Genomic DNA, 21,750 nt, shown 5'->3' with positions numbered 1-21,750 from the left:
ATAATTTGCAAAGTATTTGCATTACTTTGAAGAGTAATAAAATTAATGGAAAATCTTGAGGTACACATGATTCTGGTTTATGGGAAACGGCAACTCTAATAATACCATATCTAACTTTAAAATGCTGTAAAATACTCTAATTTACCAATCATTCCCAGGTACGTTCATAGACAAGCTTATGAACATACCAATTTTGGATTATAATATTCTGTCCACAAATTTAGAGGTTTTAATGTAAATTAATAAATTCTCAAGAGAATATTCCTTAATCAGGCAGCTTCTTCTCCTTCAGGGCTATACATGAAGCCTGATGAGGGCAATGTGTACACTACTTTGGAACCAACTCTCTCCAGCAACCCCAATGTGTTTTTCCACAGAGGTGGATTAACTTCAGGAATGATGTATTGATTGCTCAAGGTGGGATTTTGTGCTGATTTCAGTGGTTATTTTTTTTATCAATGAATTTTATTATAAAGTTAGCTATTGAACAAAGTGAAAAATACATAAAAGTGAAAGATAATCTTGAAACATGAAAATGTATGCTGAGGTGTTTTCCTCATCAATCATTATCAATGCTCAAATTATTTACATTTTACATTGGCATATGCAATGAAACTAAGTTTCATTATAGATACTTTAGTGTAAAAAAGATTGCCATATTATTGTTTCCAGATTTGGTGGAGCTAAAACTATGCTCGTGAAACAAAAAGTGACTAGTGCAATAAACAAGAAGTTTTCTGCAAGTGATAAAAATAAGTTTAGTGCTATTTGAAAATTATTGAAATGATAAATAGTTTTTAAGACAAGTCAGTGGACATTTTTATAATGTTTGAGATTTTTAAAAACTATGTTGGAATAACAACATTTATTGATTATAGTGTTAAAGATTATGTGCTTCACGATCAAAATCAAAGAGTGGAAATGAAAAGACAAGAAACAGCATATTAGATTGAGCCCCGACGACAAATGTGATGTTATTTCAACTCTGCTCGTAAACATGTGAACTGAATCTGGTGCAAGTGTGCATTACGTCAGCTGAGAGACAATTCCTTGGATGATGTAAATGCTTTAACATAAGGTAATTCCATTTGCTTTTATTTTTAATGCTAGGCAATTCATAAATATACTTTTTTTTAAATTAACAGTTTTATAATAAAATCCAAGTATATTATTTCAAAAATTTTACTTTTCTTAACATTATTTTGATCAAACAAACAATAATTTTAAAGAACATCTCATCACCTTAATACCAGTATTAAAGAAAATTAAAACAAGAATAACATTACACCATGAAGTAACTTAGGTTTAACACTTTAACCTGCATACATTCATCTAAATTCAGACTCTACATTGGCAGTTTAAGGCACTAAAATAACCAAATATTTTAGCCACAGAAAACAAAAATTGATATGAGCAATGAAAATGAACTAGAAAAGACCACTCAGTTTGAGAGTAATTTATTAAGTAATTCTATTTCAGTCAAATTTCACTTGGGTCAAGAGTTAGGTACTATGATACTCTGAAAACTCTAAATGTTTTCAACCAAGACAAATTCCATGTACACACACCAAATAGCCAAACTAATTGAGAGCATTCGCTTAACTCATGTCCATATATTAAATTAATTAAAAACATACATATTTTTTCATGTTGAAGTATTAGCTCATACTGTAATGAAATATTTAAAAATATTAACACAAAAGGAGAATTTAGAGTTACATAAAAATAACAATTCCATCATAAAATTTAGCCAATAATATTCTAAAAGAACAGTTGTAACAAGAATAAATTAAGGTCACAGGATAGATACAGTAGGAAGCTCTGGTTACACTAGTCGTGAAATAATACATTATGCTGCCCCATTAGCTTTTTAACATTAATGCTTGAAACATAATTTTAGCGGCATCTCCCGCAGTTTCTTTGGAATTTGCATCTAAGACATAAGTAAAACTTAAATTGAGCTTAATTTTTCTTATGAGGAACTTTAAGCATAATTATTGTTATTGCGCATAAAAAATAATGCTGCAATAAACTTGATTTTATACTATTTCTAAGTTAAATTTCATTATCCATTCCAAAAAATTCTTCTAATCAATTTATCAAATATTCACAGAATTTTACCAAACTATTCTACTGCAGTCCATTACCTGAATTAATTGATAGCCAATTGTTAGAATTACTTATCTTAGTCTTTGGATCTTCACAAACTTAGTATCATTTTGTTTATAAAATTAATTTCTCCGTGACAATCTCATTTGTCAAACTCCAACTTCCATAAGTACAATGTAACATCATATTTGCTTCCCTTTTGGAATATTTACACAACACTGATAATACTGCTTCGTTTTACTAAAAAACTATATGCACTTCTTTGGAAATCAACATGCACTCCTATTCCAAACTGAAATCTAGTTGCACACACATCATGAAGAATTTATGGTTAACCCTCCCATGGGAGCATACACAACTGGAATGCAATTTTTTTCCACACAAACTGAACCTGTTCAAACTCGGGAACGATAGTCCAGGCAAGAATTCTACATTAACAGGATAAATCTTGCGTGTAGAATCTGAACCAAGCAGGTTCAATATTCTAACAAATTAAGCCAAGTAAACATTTTAATACTGCTTAAATAAGCATAATAATTCATTGATATATTTCATTTCTTTTTCCACAAAACTATCTTGATTAAAGTTGACAAAACATCAGATAAAAGTACCACAACCAAGAAGTATAACAAATGTGGTTTGACAGCACCATCTATTATTGAAACCAATGTAAATGTACACTGATTTTCTATGGACTGCAAAATTTACTGAATAAGAATTCTTGACATTGTAACCCGAAATGAGGACTCAAAAGTGCACTATTCAGGTCTGCGTAACAGGCATTAGAGTCATAATATTATTGCTTTACCAGTTCGCCCCAGTATGAAAATTTTGTTGAGTTATTTACCAAATAACCAGAAAAACTATTTTCACACTTATATAAAGAACACATAAATTAGAGGTCAGAGAATGTTTACATCATATAAAGTAGGAATGTGCAATGCAATGAGAAATAATGAAGTATCACTGGAAAATACAGAATTCACATAAAGAGAATAGCAACTTTCACCACAAAGCACATTACAATCAGATTAGTTACCATTCATTTCGCTGTTTGTAAGCCATCCTGCAAAATCATTGAGCTTTCCTTTTCATTGACTATTATTTCATTTTACCGTTGAACCCATCAATGTTCGAAAAATGACTTAGGATGAAGGAACTCTTATGGTAGTTTTAATGAAATGGTCCTATTCCAGCCTGTAATGCAAACGAAAATCAAGACAATTTGTAAGCCATTAAACACTTATGAAAATAGAACATTTTTTTAAATGGTTTAAAACTGAGTCCTTCCAAAAAAAATATAAATTTAAATGACACCATAAAAAAATTACAGAGTAAAGGTTTAGGGTCAGCATTAATTCATTTAGAAATCAAGGGTATAGTACACAACTGGAAACTTGGGCATTAATAGTGATGAACTCTGCATACACAGAGAGTTTGAAAGGAACTTTGTACATTAACTGTAAAACAAACTACTCTTTATGATAGCAACCAAAATTTTCAATCATGAACACTATCAGATGACCCAGACACTGCTGGGTGAAGGCTCTGAATTGTGTAAATTCAATGCACAATTGTTTTATAAGCAGCAGAATATGAAATTGTTTGCAAGAAAGCTCTGCCAGGCCAATCATCAGAGCAATTTGGACTTCTGTTAAATTCATGTGAGAAATTTTTGTATATTAATACGGCACCAGCATTTGAACACCATAATTAGAAGTCGCAGGCAGATAAGAAGGGAAGGGGCAGAAGAGAGGCAGGGAATGAGAGGAAATAGCATAATTTTGTTTGATCATGTTTCAAGTTTAATGGTATGGAGGCATTCCAAACCCACTAGCATATACACCTGAGGAGGTTCATTCAAGAAAAATGGCAAAGAATATAGGCATTTTCTCTTGGATGGATTGCAGCATTGGTTTGTTGTTTCTCCAAGCACAACATCATGATACCGCTTGCTTATAAACAACTCACATTGATGAAAACAAAGACACTTTGATTTTTATCATTGATCACTATTTACCACTATCATTATATCACTAACCTACTTTAATAAGGGTATATATGACAACTTGATATTTTTATGAAAAGGGTATGGAAGTGAAAACATTAATAAATATCCATTACACTAGGAATGGACTGGACAGTACACAGACAATCTTAGTAACTTGTGAGCAAAATTCACAATTTGGATAAAGAATTTTATACCTCAATATATATTTGAGCAGGTATATTATTCAAATAAGATTATAGATTCAAAAGTCTTCTACATGATTTCCTCCAATTCTACAAACATCATCGGACATATTCTAATCATATGGATTAGTGGATCCATATTCAATATTTTTCTTGTAAGAGAAATATCACATTAATGAAATATTAATTTTTTACTGAATTCAATACATGGTGCGTTTCGAAAGTAATGCAATTGAATTTCCTGCACTGCTTCTATTGGTTGGAGTGGGATCAAACCACTTGGAGTAGGTGGGAGGGACGCTAAGCTTTTCTGTAAAACTGATTTCAGTACTCTCCAAGCTGTGGAAGTGGTAGGACATTAGTTGTAAACCTCTGTGTGTCGAACGTACCACAAAAAAAAATGGAATCGACGATTGAGCAACGTTACGCAATTACTAAGTTTCATGCTAAACTGAAAAAATCTTTAGAGGAGACTTTGAAAATGATTCATGAGGCTAATATGGACTCTGTCCTACTCACAAGTTTCCAGGTGGCTAAAGGCCGAGGGCCAGGATGAGGTTTACTACGAACAACGCTCTGGGTAGCCGTCAACCAGCAAAAACAACAAATTATTGATTATCAAAATGGTTGCAAATGAACTGAACTTGTCTAGTGTTGTGTTTTGCAATGTTACTGAAGATTTAGCGATGAAGAAATTGTGCACCAAGCTTGCACCTAAGGTGTTTTCAGATGACCAAAAGACCAACCAAGTGGAAATTTCAAGTGAACTTTTGCAATGTCTTGTAAATGAACCTGTTTATTTGGATAACTTCATCACTGGTGATGAAACCAGGGTTTTTGAATACAGCCCAGAAACAAAACACCAAAGCTTTAAGTGGCACACCGACCAGTTCTCCAAGCCCAAAAAGGCAAGAATGAGCAAATCAAAAGTGAAAACAATGCTCAGTGTCTTTTTCGACAGTAAAGTAGTGTTCCATAAGGGGTTTGTTCCTCAAGGATAGACAGTTAACGCAGCCTACTATGTGGATGTGCTGGTAAGACTCCAAAAAAGGGTAATCCAGATGAGAGAGGACATCTCTGCTACCTGGCAACTCCATTACAACAACGTGCCTTGCGACAACACTTTAAAAGTCTGCAAGTTCCTAAACAAACACCAGGTGCCAACACTGCCCCACCCCCCTATAGTCCTGACATCGCTCCAGCAGACTTCTTTTTGCTCCCTCCGATTAAGGCAGCCTTGAAAGAAACCCTTTTTTTGTCCATAGAAGAGATCCAATCAGTTGTGACGAAGACCTTATGAGAGGTCCTTAAAGATACCTTTCAAGGTGAGTACCGGTCATGGCAGAGTTGCTGGAAAAAATGAGCAGAGGCCAAAGGACAGCACTTTGAAGAATTTTAAGTGTTTGTGCAAAAATTTTCAATAAATTACAAAAAAAATAATTGCATTACCTTCGGAATGTACCCTGTAGTCCAACAGAAATAAAAATGCAAAATATGTTTGTTTGAAAACCTGTACAGAATGAAAATTTTTATCAAAACCAGGAAATAATCTAGCACAGTGGTAAATTACTTCAGAATTATTTGTCATCTACATGAATACTATTCCATACTCATTAAAAAAAGGAATGCTTATTTATAAATTTACCTATTAAATAAAAATGTGACGGATCTCAAATATTAATGAAGTAGACAATAAATTTCACATATTAGCTTAAGAGAAGTTCAAGTAGATCTAATGATTACTATAGCTGTTTCTCACAAATATACACATAGGTTTTCATTCTATGTACATTTATAACTTTAAAAAGTGCAATAGAACCACATTTGCACATACGATGTATTCTCTCACATTTTTTTAGTGATTCTTATATAGTTAAGACAAGATTCTAACACTTTTATATGACTTGCTAAAGGGATGATTATGATTATAATGAAAACAGGAAAGAAAATGCTAACCCCTGAATTTGAAAGGGAAGTACATCCTATTTTGTCAATGAACCCTAAATTATTTCTTAAAAAGTGACAACCACCACCACAGTAATAATCAATGAAAGGTTGATTTTGATAGCTGATTGTGATAAAATTCAGTATTGGTGGCTTTTGAATGCATCTGAATCATTGGTAATATTTTTCCAATTGACCTTTTGCGTTCATTTTAGGTCTTATCATCAGGATCAATGAATTTTACCTGATGACGTGGCCTTCAATGGGTGCAAGAGCTTGATTGATAATGCACCGGAGGATGCAACAAATCCTGAAACCCATCAACATCAGTCATCAATGCTATGAAAGCCCACTATCAAATTTGAGAGCAGAGTTAACCCAATGCTAAGTCCAATGGCATGTGCAGTTCAACAGCACCTTTTCTTGTGCAACCAGTAGTTTCCCACAAATATCTGGTACTAGAAAAATAATATAACTTGGGTGAAGCTAAGGGCACCCAGAGGTATTATCTTGAACTGAAACCAAGACCTCTTATCAGAAGCCACAACTGGGAACCCCAAAGAGTGATGCTGACACATTTATAATTTACAACATGAGTCATCAGTCCCTTGAAACCAAACATGTTTGACTCACATTTGAAAGTGGACATGCACTCAAATGTTTTAACCATTCAAGAATATAAATGCCAAACAACATTACCAGCTAAGATATATTATGGTGATATCCTCCTTAGCTGGCTTTCTTGCTGTCAGTCAAGAGTGACCCGTGATGGTGTGCAGGGAGCTGAAGAAGCACCACCACCACCATGAATTCTTTGCATGCCATTATCCATTCCTGGCAACATTTTACAGTTAGCTCTTCTCTCCACGCGGAATGGTGAGCTGATGCCAAGGACACTCGATGAGGTTTGAGTCAGGTACAGCAGTTGAAATGTGCCAGTTGATTGCAGTGATGTGTCAGGGAAAGATACCCTCATCCATGACTGATGTTTCACTAGATTTCCACCAGATTTGGATGAATCTACAGCTGTGGATAAAGAAGTATCTCCCTGGATTGAAAATTCATTAATTTTTAACAGTAAATATATGTAAAACTAGTTAAAATAGGATCCAGCATATTTTACAGAAAGCTAGGAAAAAAGAATGGAAAATTCAATGTACACAATCGTGAATGCAGCAAGATCAAGTGATATGAAACAGAGTCCACTCACTGATAAGAAAAACTTTACATAGCAAAGCCATAATAATATTCTTATATCTCTAAAGATATTTCCGATCTTTTTAACTCAATGATTGCCTCCTTTCTTTCTTCACTCAAAACATGGTCAAGAAGTAAAAGCAGTTAAATGATAAAATCAACATTTCAACTTACAAGCTAGCATGGATTATATACAGGTGTTGTATAGCTTTCTAAAAATGTTAATGATTCAAGTTATAGTAGTATTTAGGGGAGGTGACTGACAGCTGAGGTCATTTGCGCCATAGGGAGGGGACAGGAAAGAATGAAGGGTGGAGAGAAACCCGGCATCGGCATTAGCCTACTCTTTATGAAAGGTGCCAAGGCATCCGCAGCTTAACGTCCCATCCGATGGACGGCGTGCTCACTAAAAGAGCCCTCCACAAAGAACCTCAAGTAGGGATCAAGATACCACTAAAAATATTCAACACTGCCCGGATTTGAACCGGGGGCCCTCTGAGTGGGAAGCCAGTATGATAGCCACCACACCATCTCGATCCCCTTACATGATTCAATTAACTACCAATTTACATTAAGAACTACCTTCATTGACTCTTGATTATTTACTTGGAATTAATATAATTTGAGCTATAAGTGAGCAGCTACACATGCACACTTAGTAGAAAAGTACTACTCGTATGCAAAGTAACATAAGACATTTTGGGTCATATCCAGGATTGAACAACTCCACTATTAGACACATTTACAGCAAGGTGATAAAAAAATTTGAAATTCTAACATAACATCATTCATTTAATTCAGAATAGGAAAATCTGAAATCATATGCAAACTCATAAAAAATTCTGTGAAGTCAAAGAAATTATGAGGAATTCGACTTCTAAAGATGACAAAACCAAAAATGTCAGTATTTCTGCAGACAGCACAAGGGCTTCGCTCGTTAAAACTACCCTTAGTGAAACATAAACTTCTCTCTTAAAAACAACAGTGCGCACATATCGTCAATACCCAGTTTTACTGCAGACGTTACCAGAGCCATATTGGGATTATGAACATACACATTTGGATAATTTTGGATGTAGTAAGTTTTTGAAGATATCATAAAAATGTGTATAAATACACAATTTGAAAACTTTTTCCACCTTTAATATGATAATATCTCTGTCACTTAATAATTAATACATACTTCAAGACAGGTCCTTATCCATACATCACAATAATCAACCCCAATTTTTGTATGATCAGTGAGGATAGAGCTCACCTAATATTAAACCCATCTGAGGGAGAAATTCACACAAAAGTGAAGGTAGTCTAGTTCCTTTTCCTGACCTGCCTGTGGTCTACCAGGAGGGTATTGTACCAGAAATTTCACAGTTTGGGTTATATTTTTACCATTACACAAATATGTTATACCAATTCAGAATATATTAGAGACACTTTTCACTGAAAGTAAAATGTTGGTAAATCAGTTCTTACTAACCCAATATACTATACAAACTTATGGGAGGATTCCGAAACTTCGAAAAATATCACAATTTTTTGTAAAAAAAAGAGTGAATACCTAAGGTGTTATTCAATCGAAATTTTAGAAATTGTGATCAATAAATTTACAGCAATCAGCAGACAGCTTTGCTCATTGCTACATGTGGGTGGTTATGGACATAAATACAAATGTAAATTAATTCGTTCTCACCATCTTTTGCTATACCACCACAAGCTCCATCTTGAGTCTCCCCAGCTGCTTCCTCAGCAACTTCAGTTGGCACTGCCTTGAATGGGTTGGCCAACCTTGGCACATATACATAGGTCACATAATCCTCTAAACTAGTAAAGTTTTCCTGGGAAATTTATAAAGGTAATAGACATTTAATAAAGGAAATTCTAATAGAATTGTGGTATTCATCATATGTAAAACATATATTTACAATTTAATAATGCCTACATTCATATAAAACTAGATATTGGCACACAGTAAGGATCTTGCATACCACTTATACGAATTATAAATATGAGGTCTGTCCATAAAGTGTCCAGCCATGCAATATTTTGGGAAATTTAGTCTATCTAAAACCATGAAGCTTTAGTCTTTTCTGAAGTTCTCCGCTTAACACCTTGCACATTTATCCCAGCATCTCTTTCACTTTTCAAAACATTAGCGAAGTCCTATTATGGAATAGTCATCCTTGTCGCATTCTCCTTAATCTCATCAATCAACTGTAGGGAAGACTACACTTTTGTTTCAGGGTCATAGCCGGTGACTCATGACTCATTTCCAGTTATAACCTTTTTTAGAAAACCTGGGTCATCATTTGTGGTTTGGAGCAAGTCCCCTGCAACTGCAGCACAAAATTCATTACATTGATGACATAAAAGAGAATGCATGAGGTGATGACCATTCTGAAAATGGACTTTGCTTGGATTGTTTTGAGAAGTTGAAGGTAAGCTGGAAAAAAAGTGTGCTATTTTTCTCAAAATAATGGATGGCTGGATTCTTTCCAGGCAGACCTTGTTGTACATAGAAAGCTCCCTCAACAATAATAATTTTGCCAAAATGTTTAAGCATACATTATTAATTAAAAGATTCACAATAAGAAGCAAGGTGGAAAAAGAAGTGAGGATTCAATTCAGGAATTATTTGGTCCAAACCCAATTTCCTAGCTACACCTGGCACATGATTACCTATCTTCAGAAAGGTCCATGTAATTATCTATAATTGAAGCATTTATTCAAAAAATTATATTATAGCAAGCAAGACAAATATCAGAATAGCAATTACAACTTCCACCCTTTTGCCAATTCTTAGTAAATGGTTTAATGAAGTTTCTTTTAGATTGTTTATTTAGGAATACTCCAAATATAATTAAATTACAATTATTATAGGCAGCCAATGTTATGTATATTCAAATACTTTAGAGCCAATTATCAACATATACTAGGAAAATTAAAAAGACAACTATGAGTACATTAAAGTTACCCAAATTTCAGCTGATTAAATGTAGAACTTTGGTGGCAAAAATGACCATGTCACTAGTAAAGGAATGTGAATTATAATAATGTTCATTACTGCAAGATTTCTAGCGCTCAATTAAAATTTCTAATCAGACAGCATTTCCAAGAATTAAATAATTTTGTTGATTTTAAATATTTTAGGTAAACATCATAAAAACATTTTATATCCCTTTAGAAGACAAGATTTTTGGCTGACAATGCAACTCACTGCTAACCTAGTGTTTGGTTTAAATCTCTCCTTAGACATGAATAATGTATTAGCAATACTGATTCGGCTCCTTTGAAACTATCTGTTCAGTAAAGGATCATTAGCTTCTTAGGAGTGAGCAAAACAACCTGCAGCACTCAGAAAATGAATCAATTATCATTTCAACTAAAAATCCATACAATACCTAAACCAACCTTAAAAACACCTATCCAGTCCCATGCAGTAGGTCTCACATCATCAGCCATAGCAAAAGTTGCAAAGTTTTCTTCATCCAAATACCATGTGCCAACAGGATGGAACTTAACAAGACGATCTTCATAGTCACTTAAAACCTGAAATTAAAATCAGGTCAAAAATGAAAATTACAAATCATTTACCATCAGTTGCAATAGTAACCTACTGACTAAGAATTGATTTTTGATGGACCCTGGCACTACAGACTACTGTATTCCCAAACCCTAACCAATAGAACACAAAACATCCCTAAATCCATACTATATAATATAATGGCACATTCTTTATTACCTCTGCATTCATCCAACTTCCAATAATTCCATTAAAATGCCTATTCTTCAGCTCTCCCTAACTCACTTTCTCCCTTTTACTACAGTCTTCAGTCCCATTTCCTATATACTACCTTGATCAAAAATTTCCCGGAATTTATTCAGAAAATTAAAAATACAAGTTTATTCATCTAAATCTATATTGTCCCCTTCAAAGTAATCCCCATCGACTGCAACACACTTATGCCAGCGCTTGATCCAATCCTCGAAACATTTTTTATATTCGGTTTTCGGTATGTCCATCAGTGCTTCCTGCGATTTTTCCATTACTTCCTCTCGGCTGCTAAAACGCGTTCCCCGTAATGGTTTTTTAACTCGATTGAACAGAAAGAAGTCACAGGGAGCCAAATCAGGTGAATTCGGTGGCTGTTGGATGGTATTTGTTGCATTTTTCGTCAAAAAATTACGAATAATGATAGCACTGTGCGACGGTGCGTTATCATGGTGCAAAATCCACGAGTTTTCTGCCCACATTTCTGGTCTCTTTCGGAGAATTGCTTCACGCAAACGTCTCATAACGCCCAAATAATACTCTTTGTTTACTGTCTGGCCTTCTGGCAAAAATTCATGATGCACTACACCGTTGTAATCCATGAAAACCGTCAGCATTGCCTTCTTTTTTGACTGAAAACGACGTGGTTTTTTTGGTCTCGGCTCATTTGGTGAACGCCATTCACTTGCCTGATGTCTGGATTGCGTGTCGTACTCATAAACCCACGTCTCGTCTCCAGTAATGATCCTTTTGATGAATGTGGGATCGGATTCAGCCTCGCAAATCATGTCTTTTGCGACGTCAACACGGTCTCTTTTTTGCATGAAATTGAGGTCTTTTGGCACCAACTTTGCTGCTACACGACGGAAACCCAAATCATTAACCACAATGTCTTGGGCGGATCCATAGGCAATGTTCAAGTCCTCCGCTATTTCTCTGATGGTTAATTTGCGGTTATTGACCAACATTTCTTTTACTTTATCAATTTTTTCACCGACTTTCGATGTTGATGGTCTGTTCATCATCTTCGATTGACTCACGACCACTTCTGAACCGCTCGTGCCACTGGTAAACGACCGTTTTTTTTAGAGAATCGTTGCCGAAACACTTTTCCAACATTTCCAACGTCCGTGCGCCACTAAATCCGTTTTTTACGCAAAATTTAATACAAGTTCGTTGTTGCAAATTTAAATCCATTTCTGCAATTGTAAAAAATCGCCAACACACACAGAGATAGATGTACTCTTGGCTACGTAACTTTTGCAAATGTCAAGTTATGACACTAAGATTTAAAGGGAATATCAACAACAGATGTACCAATTTAACAAAAAAAACAGAACTCAAATCGGAACGATGGGAGCGCCACACGGTGGTTATTCCGGGAACTTTTTGATCAAGGTAGTATGTAGGTGAAGTGTTTTACTCATTCTAGTTTATGCCCTCCAACTTGAATGCTTACATTAGGTTCCTTTTTCTTGCAATTTTTCATCTGTATTTTCTAATAATTAATACTTATCCCATACCTATCACACTGATTATACAGTGGCCTAAGGAATGATTGTAGCCCCCTAGTCTGATGGGCTAATTAAAATTGATCATCTACATGATTAGATGAATTTCTCACCTACTTTTGATCCTCCCATCAGTTTTTCGCATGCCTCCCCAACAATTTCCTATGCATATACATTGAGGAGAACAAATGATCATGGATATCCCTTACTCCTCTTCCTTATCCTACACATGCAGACTTTCTATTTGCTCTCTGTATTTGTTCAGTCTGAGACATGCATAGGTTCAGAATAAGTTGTTCCTTATCCCTTGATGATTTGTCAGATATTTCCACCTTTCTTCTAATATACCCATGCCCTTATTCTTCCTCAAGAGTTCCTGGTTCTCATAGCTTTTTGGTCCAGTTAAGCACCCTAGGTTCCATATTCTTATACTCCTCCAATTTTCATTCTCTTAAATTTAGCATTACATACACTTCCTAAGAATATATTAAGATATAAATCCACATCCTCACCCCAAAATCAGTTATATAATAATTACAATATTAATCACAAGACTGTATTCACAATGTTGACAGCCCAATATAATTTCAGCTTCCTTTATAAGGCCATCATGGTGAGAAGGAACGGTTCCCTCAGTTTGTATATTAGATGATGGTGCTCAGGGACCCAACATCAGAATTGTTATTAATAGATAGAATAATTGATAGAAACCTATGACATCAAGACATCAACTAGCGTCACCTTGGATTGTCACTAATCATGAAAATATTTTAATTTATTAGGTGATAAAACAAATAGACAATTGTGCTTAATTTACAAGAACTTAGTCACTCAATCAATCATAACTATCAACTATATACCCATAGGATGGAAACATGTTTCGTGAAATCATTGAACTTTGAGAATTACAAGGTTTGTATAAAAAGCATCGAGAAGTTTTGAAAAATAGATTTAGTTCAGATACTACTTGTATGTATAACAAGATAAATGAGAAATCCAAAATGATACCACCCAATAATTCTTTTGAGAACTATGAATAAATCACCATGAATTTCCTATGGCATTTTATAAGAGAAAATGATAATGAATTATAAAAATAGAAGCTACTGTTAATACACAGTGAAATGAAATGCATACAATATTCATCTTAGCTTAAAGGATATTGCAAAAATTTCATTGCACACATCTTCATTAAATAAACTCGACCAACATAGTCACACCTACCTTTGCAAAATTGTCCCTCTAAGGAATTCAGCAACTAGTGACACTCAAATTATTGGGTGAAATCCTTTGTTTAAATTGTTACTGGTAAACAAATGCAAATACAATTCTTAGCAATGGATACCCAAGCTGGAAACTACCTTTTTAAATTAACTTGAAATTAAAACTCAATTTAATTTGCAATGAATGCTTTGTCCTTGATTATTTTTGTTGAATACATACATTTATTTAGTGCAACACATGACAATAATGCCAACCTATTCAATGTTCTTCGATGTAGGACTCTGCCCTCATTTTAGTAAAATACATGGTAAACTTACTACAAACTTCCTTCACCATTCCAAAATTCAAAAATATTTTTCCTAAAATAACAGCTTGAAAATGCAACCAAACTTACTTTCAGTGCTCTCTTGAATTCAGGCCACTAGGTTATATAATTAAAAATATTGGATTTCCATGACAGAATCAATAAAAATCTAAGTTGGTGAAGGCAAAGAATGATGAAATTGACAAGATTTGGACTTCTACGTCAATGACTTATCCCATTATAACTCTCCAATTACAATCATTATGAACTATCACTTTAACACAGTTTGCACATAATCTAGCAGTCATTCAGTACTGCTTACATAATAACTGCAAAAATTAAAACTAGTTTGTCATTTACCTTAATATCAAACTGAGCAGAAACAGGTTTATGATCACTCTGAACATACTGTGGATGGCTTCTGTATGATAGCTGTTTAGCACACAGAGTCAGATTTTCATATGCATTTTCATTGACGCGGTAAAGTATTCGGTCTGTCCAAGATGGTCTCCGCCTAAGAGAGTAAAAGAAAAGACAAACATATTTACATGTCGTAAAATATATTTTATACATAGCTTCATCAACTCTCCTTGAAGTACAAGTCACACTTACTTTAAGTCATAAACTGACGAATTGAATAAAAATTTATAGGTAGGTGGAAAAGTAACAGCTTCTTCTCTCAATTCCGAAAATGCTGCACCAGAGGTCATCACTGATTTTAATTGGTCATCTTGTAAGAGTGCTCTAATGCCTTCCATTTCCATATCCTCAGAATCATCATCCACAGCCTCCTTCACTTTCTCACATGATCTCTTGGTGTTGTCAAAATATGATCCACTCTTGTTTTTGGATTTCGTTTCAAGTTTTTTGACAATGTCCATTGCTGTTCCAGCTTCTTCTTTCAATCGAAAATTTAAGTCACCAATCCAAAACACATAGCTAAAATAAGGAGGATTCTCAAAATTATTTTCATTTCATTTTTCTTACTAAACATCTAGGTAATTAGCAATCCACCAGCAGAGAGAATTTAAGCACTTGATTTAAAAAAATATATATGTATAACCGCATATAATGACAGGCACTAAAGCATGGTTCTGCATTACAGAATTCATCAGTGATAGGTGTTTCAGATTTGATCAACTAATACTATAACATTTTTAGCCACGGGACAAAAGAATTTCCCTCTGAAAATGAATCACAAAATGATATTCTTAACTTAGCACTTGCTACACACGAATTAACGCACAAGTTCTTCAACACAATTTTGAGACAAAATATAAACATTTAATTGTTTCTATCATGTATTTTCATTCTATTTTAACAAGGTATGTACTCTTGTCAAGCATCCAATTGAATGTTTACATTTCTAACCCCATTTCAAATTGAAAATATGGTCTTAAATAATTGTTTAATTACAGTAATTATGGTTATTCAAAAATCTGGATTAGAAAACCATAGAAAAAGAAAAAAATAATACGTGAATTATTACAGAGATGCTACTCGATAGTTTATACTAGATAGATACTATTATGATTTTATATTCTCCAAATGCAAATTTTTTAATGTTTTTACCCATTTTAGTGATTTATACAACACCAGTACTTGGCTGTAAGATTGACATTTTCAAAGTGATATAATATTTACATAAAAAATATTATAAAATTAATATTATTGTGCATTTATCAATAGCTTTATCAAAACAAGAAAATTCAAAATGCATTTCTCTGCCTTCACCTTCCACAAAAAAGTAAAAGCAATTAAAGAACTCACTCATGAAAGAAGATATTTGCAGTTTCTTGATTAGAAAACACTTGCTCATCTAGGATATTGTTATAATCAGAGATCCTATCAGCAAGTAGGTGATCATGAGGGGTTAAGTGGCAGTTGATAAGACAGAGTGACACTCCACTTACACTTAACCTTATGCTAACAGCACCCTTGTTGCCCTATAAAATACCAAAAGGAACAATTTAAGCTGCATACTGACTGATGTTGATGTGATACTCTTCATTTTAACACATGAACTCCAAGGACTTCTGATAATAAGCATGTTTAGATTAAATATAAACTCACCCACATTCCACCAAAGCCTGTTTTAGTGTAGAGAGTCTCTATGTCACGTATCCTCAAAATATGTTCTCTTAAAATAAATACTGTGAGAACAATTCCTTGAAGGCGAATAGTTCGGGCAACTATATAACCACACTTAGAGAGGGGATCCCTGAAATAGAAAATTGTACAAATACAATACCTTTAGACTGAAATTATTCCTGATATATTGTGTTTCCCAAGGGAAAGAATTTGAATATCCCTTCCCTTATCACTGAAGTTCCTAAGAACCAAGCAACTGCACCCATTTCTGAGTTAAAATTGCAACAGGTGGTCTTTAGGTCAGTAGCATTGAGATTAAGGACATTTTAGCTTTGCTAATTATGTTACCTAGCCTTACCTGAAAGTATGAGTCCACGGATTACCCATTAATGCATCCATTAGCATATTTTGAGGCTGCGACTTCACTTCCTGGAGGCTAGAAAATTTTTTAAATGTAAATTCATAAAAAAGAAGTGTCTAGGTATAGTTTTACATCATTCAAAGTAAGTACAGGATAGATGTTAAACTCACCCAATGACATATACATCAGGTAGTTTAAAGTTGCCAGTCTGTTCTCCAAGACCAAGCATAGCAGTGACATCCTCCTCAGGGGGCCTAGTTGCAACATTCCATGTGAGCATGTATAGTCTATAAATCAAAATAGGTAAATTAAAATGGGGTCATTTGAAATCCATTACCAAAAGCAATTTGGCTCCATTAACTCCAAACAAATGAATTAAAATACACTTCCAAATGCCGGACAGGATTTCAAATTTTAGTATGAAGCCAGTGATTTTACCATGCTGCTAACACAGCTACCAAACACAATTGAAAATTTTCAGTCCCATATTTGGCAATGCATATTGATATACAGTAGGCTGATTGATGGCAATTTAACTTCAAAAATTCACACTATCCTAATTTCACTTGGTGAAATAACTCTTCAATTGAATGTGTACTTACCACTCAATAGTTTAAAAAACCCAAACATGATTGGGAAAAACTACTACAATGAATTTTTTTATTTGGATTAATTTTTAAACTGGTAATTTTCAGGTACAATTTCATAACAAAATCATTGCATGATTTATAATCGATTGGTCATCTATTGTTTCACTACAAAAGCTATCATAAATGGCATATTTAATGTATTCATCCATGAGCAAAATTTTACAGATTTGTAACATGTATCTTTCTCATAGCCTTATCCCATGTCTCTGGAGTCACCATTCCCAACCTCAAATTCCTTGCAAACACACTGTTAACCAGATCAAAGAGAGATACTTCCCGGACATAATTATAGTCAACTGGTTTTCATGCTTAATTAGGTGATTATAAGCAAAAATTGTTTTAAACGATTAGGGGAAGAACTGAATAAATATATGTACCAACATGTGTATTTAATTGCCAGCACTTATGCATCTATTGAGAATCCGATGTTAGGAAAAGTTTCTGTGGCAAAATAGGACACGCAATAGCATAACAACCCTAAGGGACTAACTGAAAAAAATATTAACGAGAGCAGCTCAGTGTAACCATTGGCCATTAAAAGGAGATAAATAGAAAATAAAAACAAAATTTCTCCTCACGATGAATCAAATTCAAAACAGAAGTTGCTATATCACAATCAAACTAGACTGGCATAGTGATACTTAAGGCATGCAATGGGAAAACATTGCACTGCACTCTTCCAAGACAATTAACATGAACAGTTATATCTAACAGGGCATTCCAATATTGCCTTAAAAAATGAAGAATTCAGTAGTTTGACACAGTTGACATTAGCAAAGCCTTTTTATCAACAATAGATAAAACCCATTTGTATATACGCTTGTAGTTATCGCTTGTAAAAGAGGTACAAAAATGATAAGAAATTTTTGATGGGTAAGCAAACTCATTACGGTAGAGCGACAATGAACATGCCGTTTGCCAGTATATACCATGTTGTACAGTAGTAAAAAGTCTATTAAAGAGTAGTCTTGTCCATTAAGTTTATAATCTGGTCAACTACGAGAAGAATACGGAGGAGTAAATAATTAGGTATCATAGTTTAGTATGTGGTATGGTTAATCAGCATAACTATTCATAAAAGATAAATATGCTGATGGCTGAGGAAGCAGAATTGTTAGAATCGTTTCAATAGTTATAAGCACCGACAGTTAGTTGACACAGGGTGAAGTGTAAGTAAGACATCTTGGGACATTTGTTCCAAATAAAAACATTTAAGACACTTTGACTATGCTACAAACACAATATGGGTGTCTAATTTAAGTTACAATATTCTGCAGAATTCGCTTGATACGTAAACGCAGTGCAGGTTCGTCTGTCATTTGCTTATGGTTTTACTATTATGGGCGATTTATTTCATATTTTATCTTCGGTCTAATCGCAATGCAAAGGGAGACGTAAGTACTGAGGACACTTGGGTGAGTCCCAAGCATGAACAATATTGCTTCACATTCAATTGCGTGGTAAACACAATATAAAAATAAATCAAAATCAAGTCAGAGAAGAAACGGATGCTGGGAGTACAATAAAATATTAGAATACTTCTAACGTGCTGAACTATGTTTTAAGATCATATACAACTGCCAAAATGAAACTGATCAGTTGACGGTGGTTTACCAGCAAATCGTCAAGATATTTTGACCGTACAGTGAACGGGAATCAGTCTATTACCTAATGGTTTCCATCGTTGTGAATGATACAGGTCTTTCTCCACGTAGATATTACGACGATAACTTCACAGCCGTCAGAATAAAACAAAAAACGTCCTTGTACGTCTTTGGTATCATCTCCTATATTATCAATCTAGATATCTATGCAACTGGAAACCCCATTCGTTAAAATCACGATGAAAAGCTCATAATTGGGCACAGTAATGCAAAACGCACAGATAAAATTTGGCGTGACTCCAGCCGTAAACAATATGTACTCAGCAAACTTTGGCCATAACCGAATTAAAAATACAAACACCTATTGCACAAGCAGAATGATAACGCAACATAAATACAGAACAACTTTCCATTTCGTCTTGAATTACGATCCTCAGATGTTATTGATTTTGGCGGGAACAGAATGGAAACACGTCTTGTTAACAAGGCATATCATAAGTTAATTTTCAATCTTTAAGGGGTAATAACTTAGTTTCTCGATATTTTTGTTGAGATAGCACTTATTTTCAATTATATACACCTGAATTACCACCACATTATTCTTCTATTGGTAATTAAATAATTTTAATAATTCTTTTTTCAGCCAACTGATTAATAAAGGGGTGACCAAAGATGCAGGTTAATAAGAAAGTTGTGATCGATGCCATTAGACCTAAAGCTCGAGGAAAGGCTGGAAATATATTTCGAAGTTATCAGTGAGAAGTACGTGAGTATTGTTCTTCATTATTTACCTTCCGACTGTACTAAACATATATAGATTACACCAATTTATTTACGCTCAGATTATAGAAATTATCAATTCGTTATATGAATAATAATATGCGTTATTTCAAAATCATATACAATGTTTCTATTTTTTGCTTTTACATCTCAAGGACCTACAACTTTAGAATCAATCCGGCTTGGTTAGTCAGGCTTTAAACGAACATACCTACTCACTCGAATGTCATAACTGGTGGACTTAACAATAGAGCGAATTGAAAATCATTATGCCGAAGTAAAAATACTGCTACCGTTTAATCGCCTACTTATGAATATTTCGTGAAGATAAGAATAACCATATACTTAATTCGCTAGGTATTTCCTTATTTATCCATCTTTATGTACTCCAATCAGAACCTATAGAACACGGCATTAAAATTTTTAATTGATAAAATAGTAAATTATTTATTCAAGGAATGGTTTCTTGGTACTCCATGTCGTGTCCAGAAACGGAATTCGTTATTTTGGATGTCTGAATCTGGCCTGAACATCGGTATACCTTCTGTCTACATAAAAATTGCATTTAACGGAACTGTGGATATCGTTCATTAAATTAAATCACGAGCAGTTCTAAATGCAAATAGTTGAAGATTTGCAAGCCTTTCAATTTGTTACAATAACTGCTGAAGGTAGCAATGCAACAACTTTTATTTCTTGTTTTCTTTCTGCGTGCTTACAGTTATGAACCATACAATTAAAAATGAGTAAGAAGAATTCTTACATTGATGATTACTTGAAAACGTATGTATATGAATTTTCTATGTTAGATAAGCTGCGAATAATGAACACCCTCGCCAAATTTTTGAATTAATCGCAATTGAACTTTTTATATTAGTTGCAGTACGTGTCACCGAGTGAGTTCCAGTTTCAAGGCTTTTTTCGGATCCACATTTAGTGTAGTGTATATAGTCTACTTGCCTGCACCCTGGACCACCAGAAACGGAAAAATTTTTACCATTCCCTCATACCTATGTTGTGCGAATGAAATGGACATACAGTCCAAAAGTAATAGATTACTATACTTATACATGGTGATGAAGTCATTCTGTAGCATTGGATTTCAATTGCTTTCGTTCATTAGAGTGACGGATTAATGGCCAGCATTTAAGCATCCAAAGCACCTAGAGGTCGTCTTCATAGTACTATCTCCTGTCATCCAGTCTACTCTTATCTTCTGCACATAATTTATTACTTTAACTCAGTGCTCTCGGCACGCCTCAAAATCTAAGAAGCGTACAAATATTGGCTATACTCTATTTTCCTTTCAACTAATGACCTTGCTATTACTATGGCATCCCTCGTACTCATTCTCTTTCTTTATCTGATAATTTTACCCAAGTACTCATTTACTCTCTTCTCCATACTTTTATTGAAGATCTCAAGCAACATCTGAAATCAAACTTATAGTCCCATGCTCCTCAAACACTGCTGCTTTTCCCTTTTTTGTGATTGTACCAGCAGTGATCTGACAAAGTCTTCCGACCAAATTCCTCCCTTATAAATTTTAAACATTACCCCATAAAAACTGCCTTCCCCTTTTCCTGAAGTCCTAAGTTCTGTAGGATTTTTTCTGTTCTCATTGCCTTCTTCGATTACATATCCTTTTTTTCTTTTCTATCTCGCATTTCTCTTATTCCTGGTCCTAAGCTGACTTCATTGACATAATATTCCCTCTCTATATCCAAATCATTAGCCTATTATCTTTACCATATATTTTTTCTCTATATATTCTATCCATCTTGTTCAGAATACTTCCGCTTCGATTAATGCTTCATAAATATCTCCTTGCTAAGTTGTACAATTTAAATATGAAACTTTTCTAAGTCGTTCTCGCTTTTGCGTGGGTCATAGCACGCGCCTCGAGTGGCGAAGGCTACCATTGGCTGAACGAAACATGACTTTGCAGCAGATACAGCGCCGATCTTGCGACGTGAAAGAAGACCCATAACACCAGCGGTGCAGGCGATTCGA

At 34.3% G+C, this 21,750-nt stretch overlaps 1 protein-coding gene across 1 annotated transcript; it reads right to left on the bottom strand.

The window, feature by feature from the left end:
- Nucleotides 1–1,166: 1,166 nt before the first annotated feature.
- Nucleotides 1,167–19,366, bottom strand: LOC139690219 (inositol polyphosphate 5-phosphatase K-like). The gene is made up of 11 exons (XM_071587529.1): nt 19,022–19,366; nt 16,874–16,990; nt 16,701–16,778; nt 16,325–16,472; nt 16,022–16,197; nt 14,864–15,190; nt 14,612–14,765; nt 10,852–10,989; nt 9,134–9,278; nt 6,946–7,272; nt 1,167–3,306 (listed from the first exon to the last, which is right to left on the bottom strand). The coding sequence occupies exons 1-10, from the start codon at nt 19,033–19,035 to the stop codon at nt 6,995–6,997; spliced, it is 1,575 nt and encodes a 524-aa protein (XP_071443630.1). The 5' UTR covers nt 19,036–19,366; the 3' UTR covers nt 1,167–3,306; nt 6,946–6,994.
- Between the last annotated feature and the right edge of the window lie 2,384 nt (nt 19,367–21,750).

Source organism: Hetaerina americana, unplaced genomic scaffold (assembly GCF_022747635.1).
Source record: "Hetaerina americana unplaced genomic scaffold, ioHetAmer1.1.p SCAF_3, whole genome shotgun sequence".
NCBI lineage: Eukaryota > Metazoa > Arthropoda > Insecta > Odonata > Calopterygidae > Hetaerina > Hetaerina americana.
This window is presented reverse-complemented; position numbering and strand designations above follow the sequence as displayed.

Excerpts from the sequence above, each read along its gene's own strand:
- LOC139690219 (XM_071587529.1), bottom strand. Across the intron at positions 15,191-16,021 it reads GCAAATATCTTCTTTCATGA|CTATGTGTTTTGGATTGGTG; the intron begins GTGAGTTCTTTA and ends TCCTTATTTTAG. Across the intron at positions 9,279-10,851 it reads ACTGGATAGGTGTTTTTAAG|GAAAACTTTACTAGTTTAGA; the intron begins GTTGGTTTAGGT and ends TAAATTTCCCAG.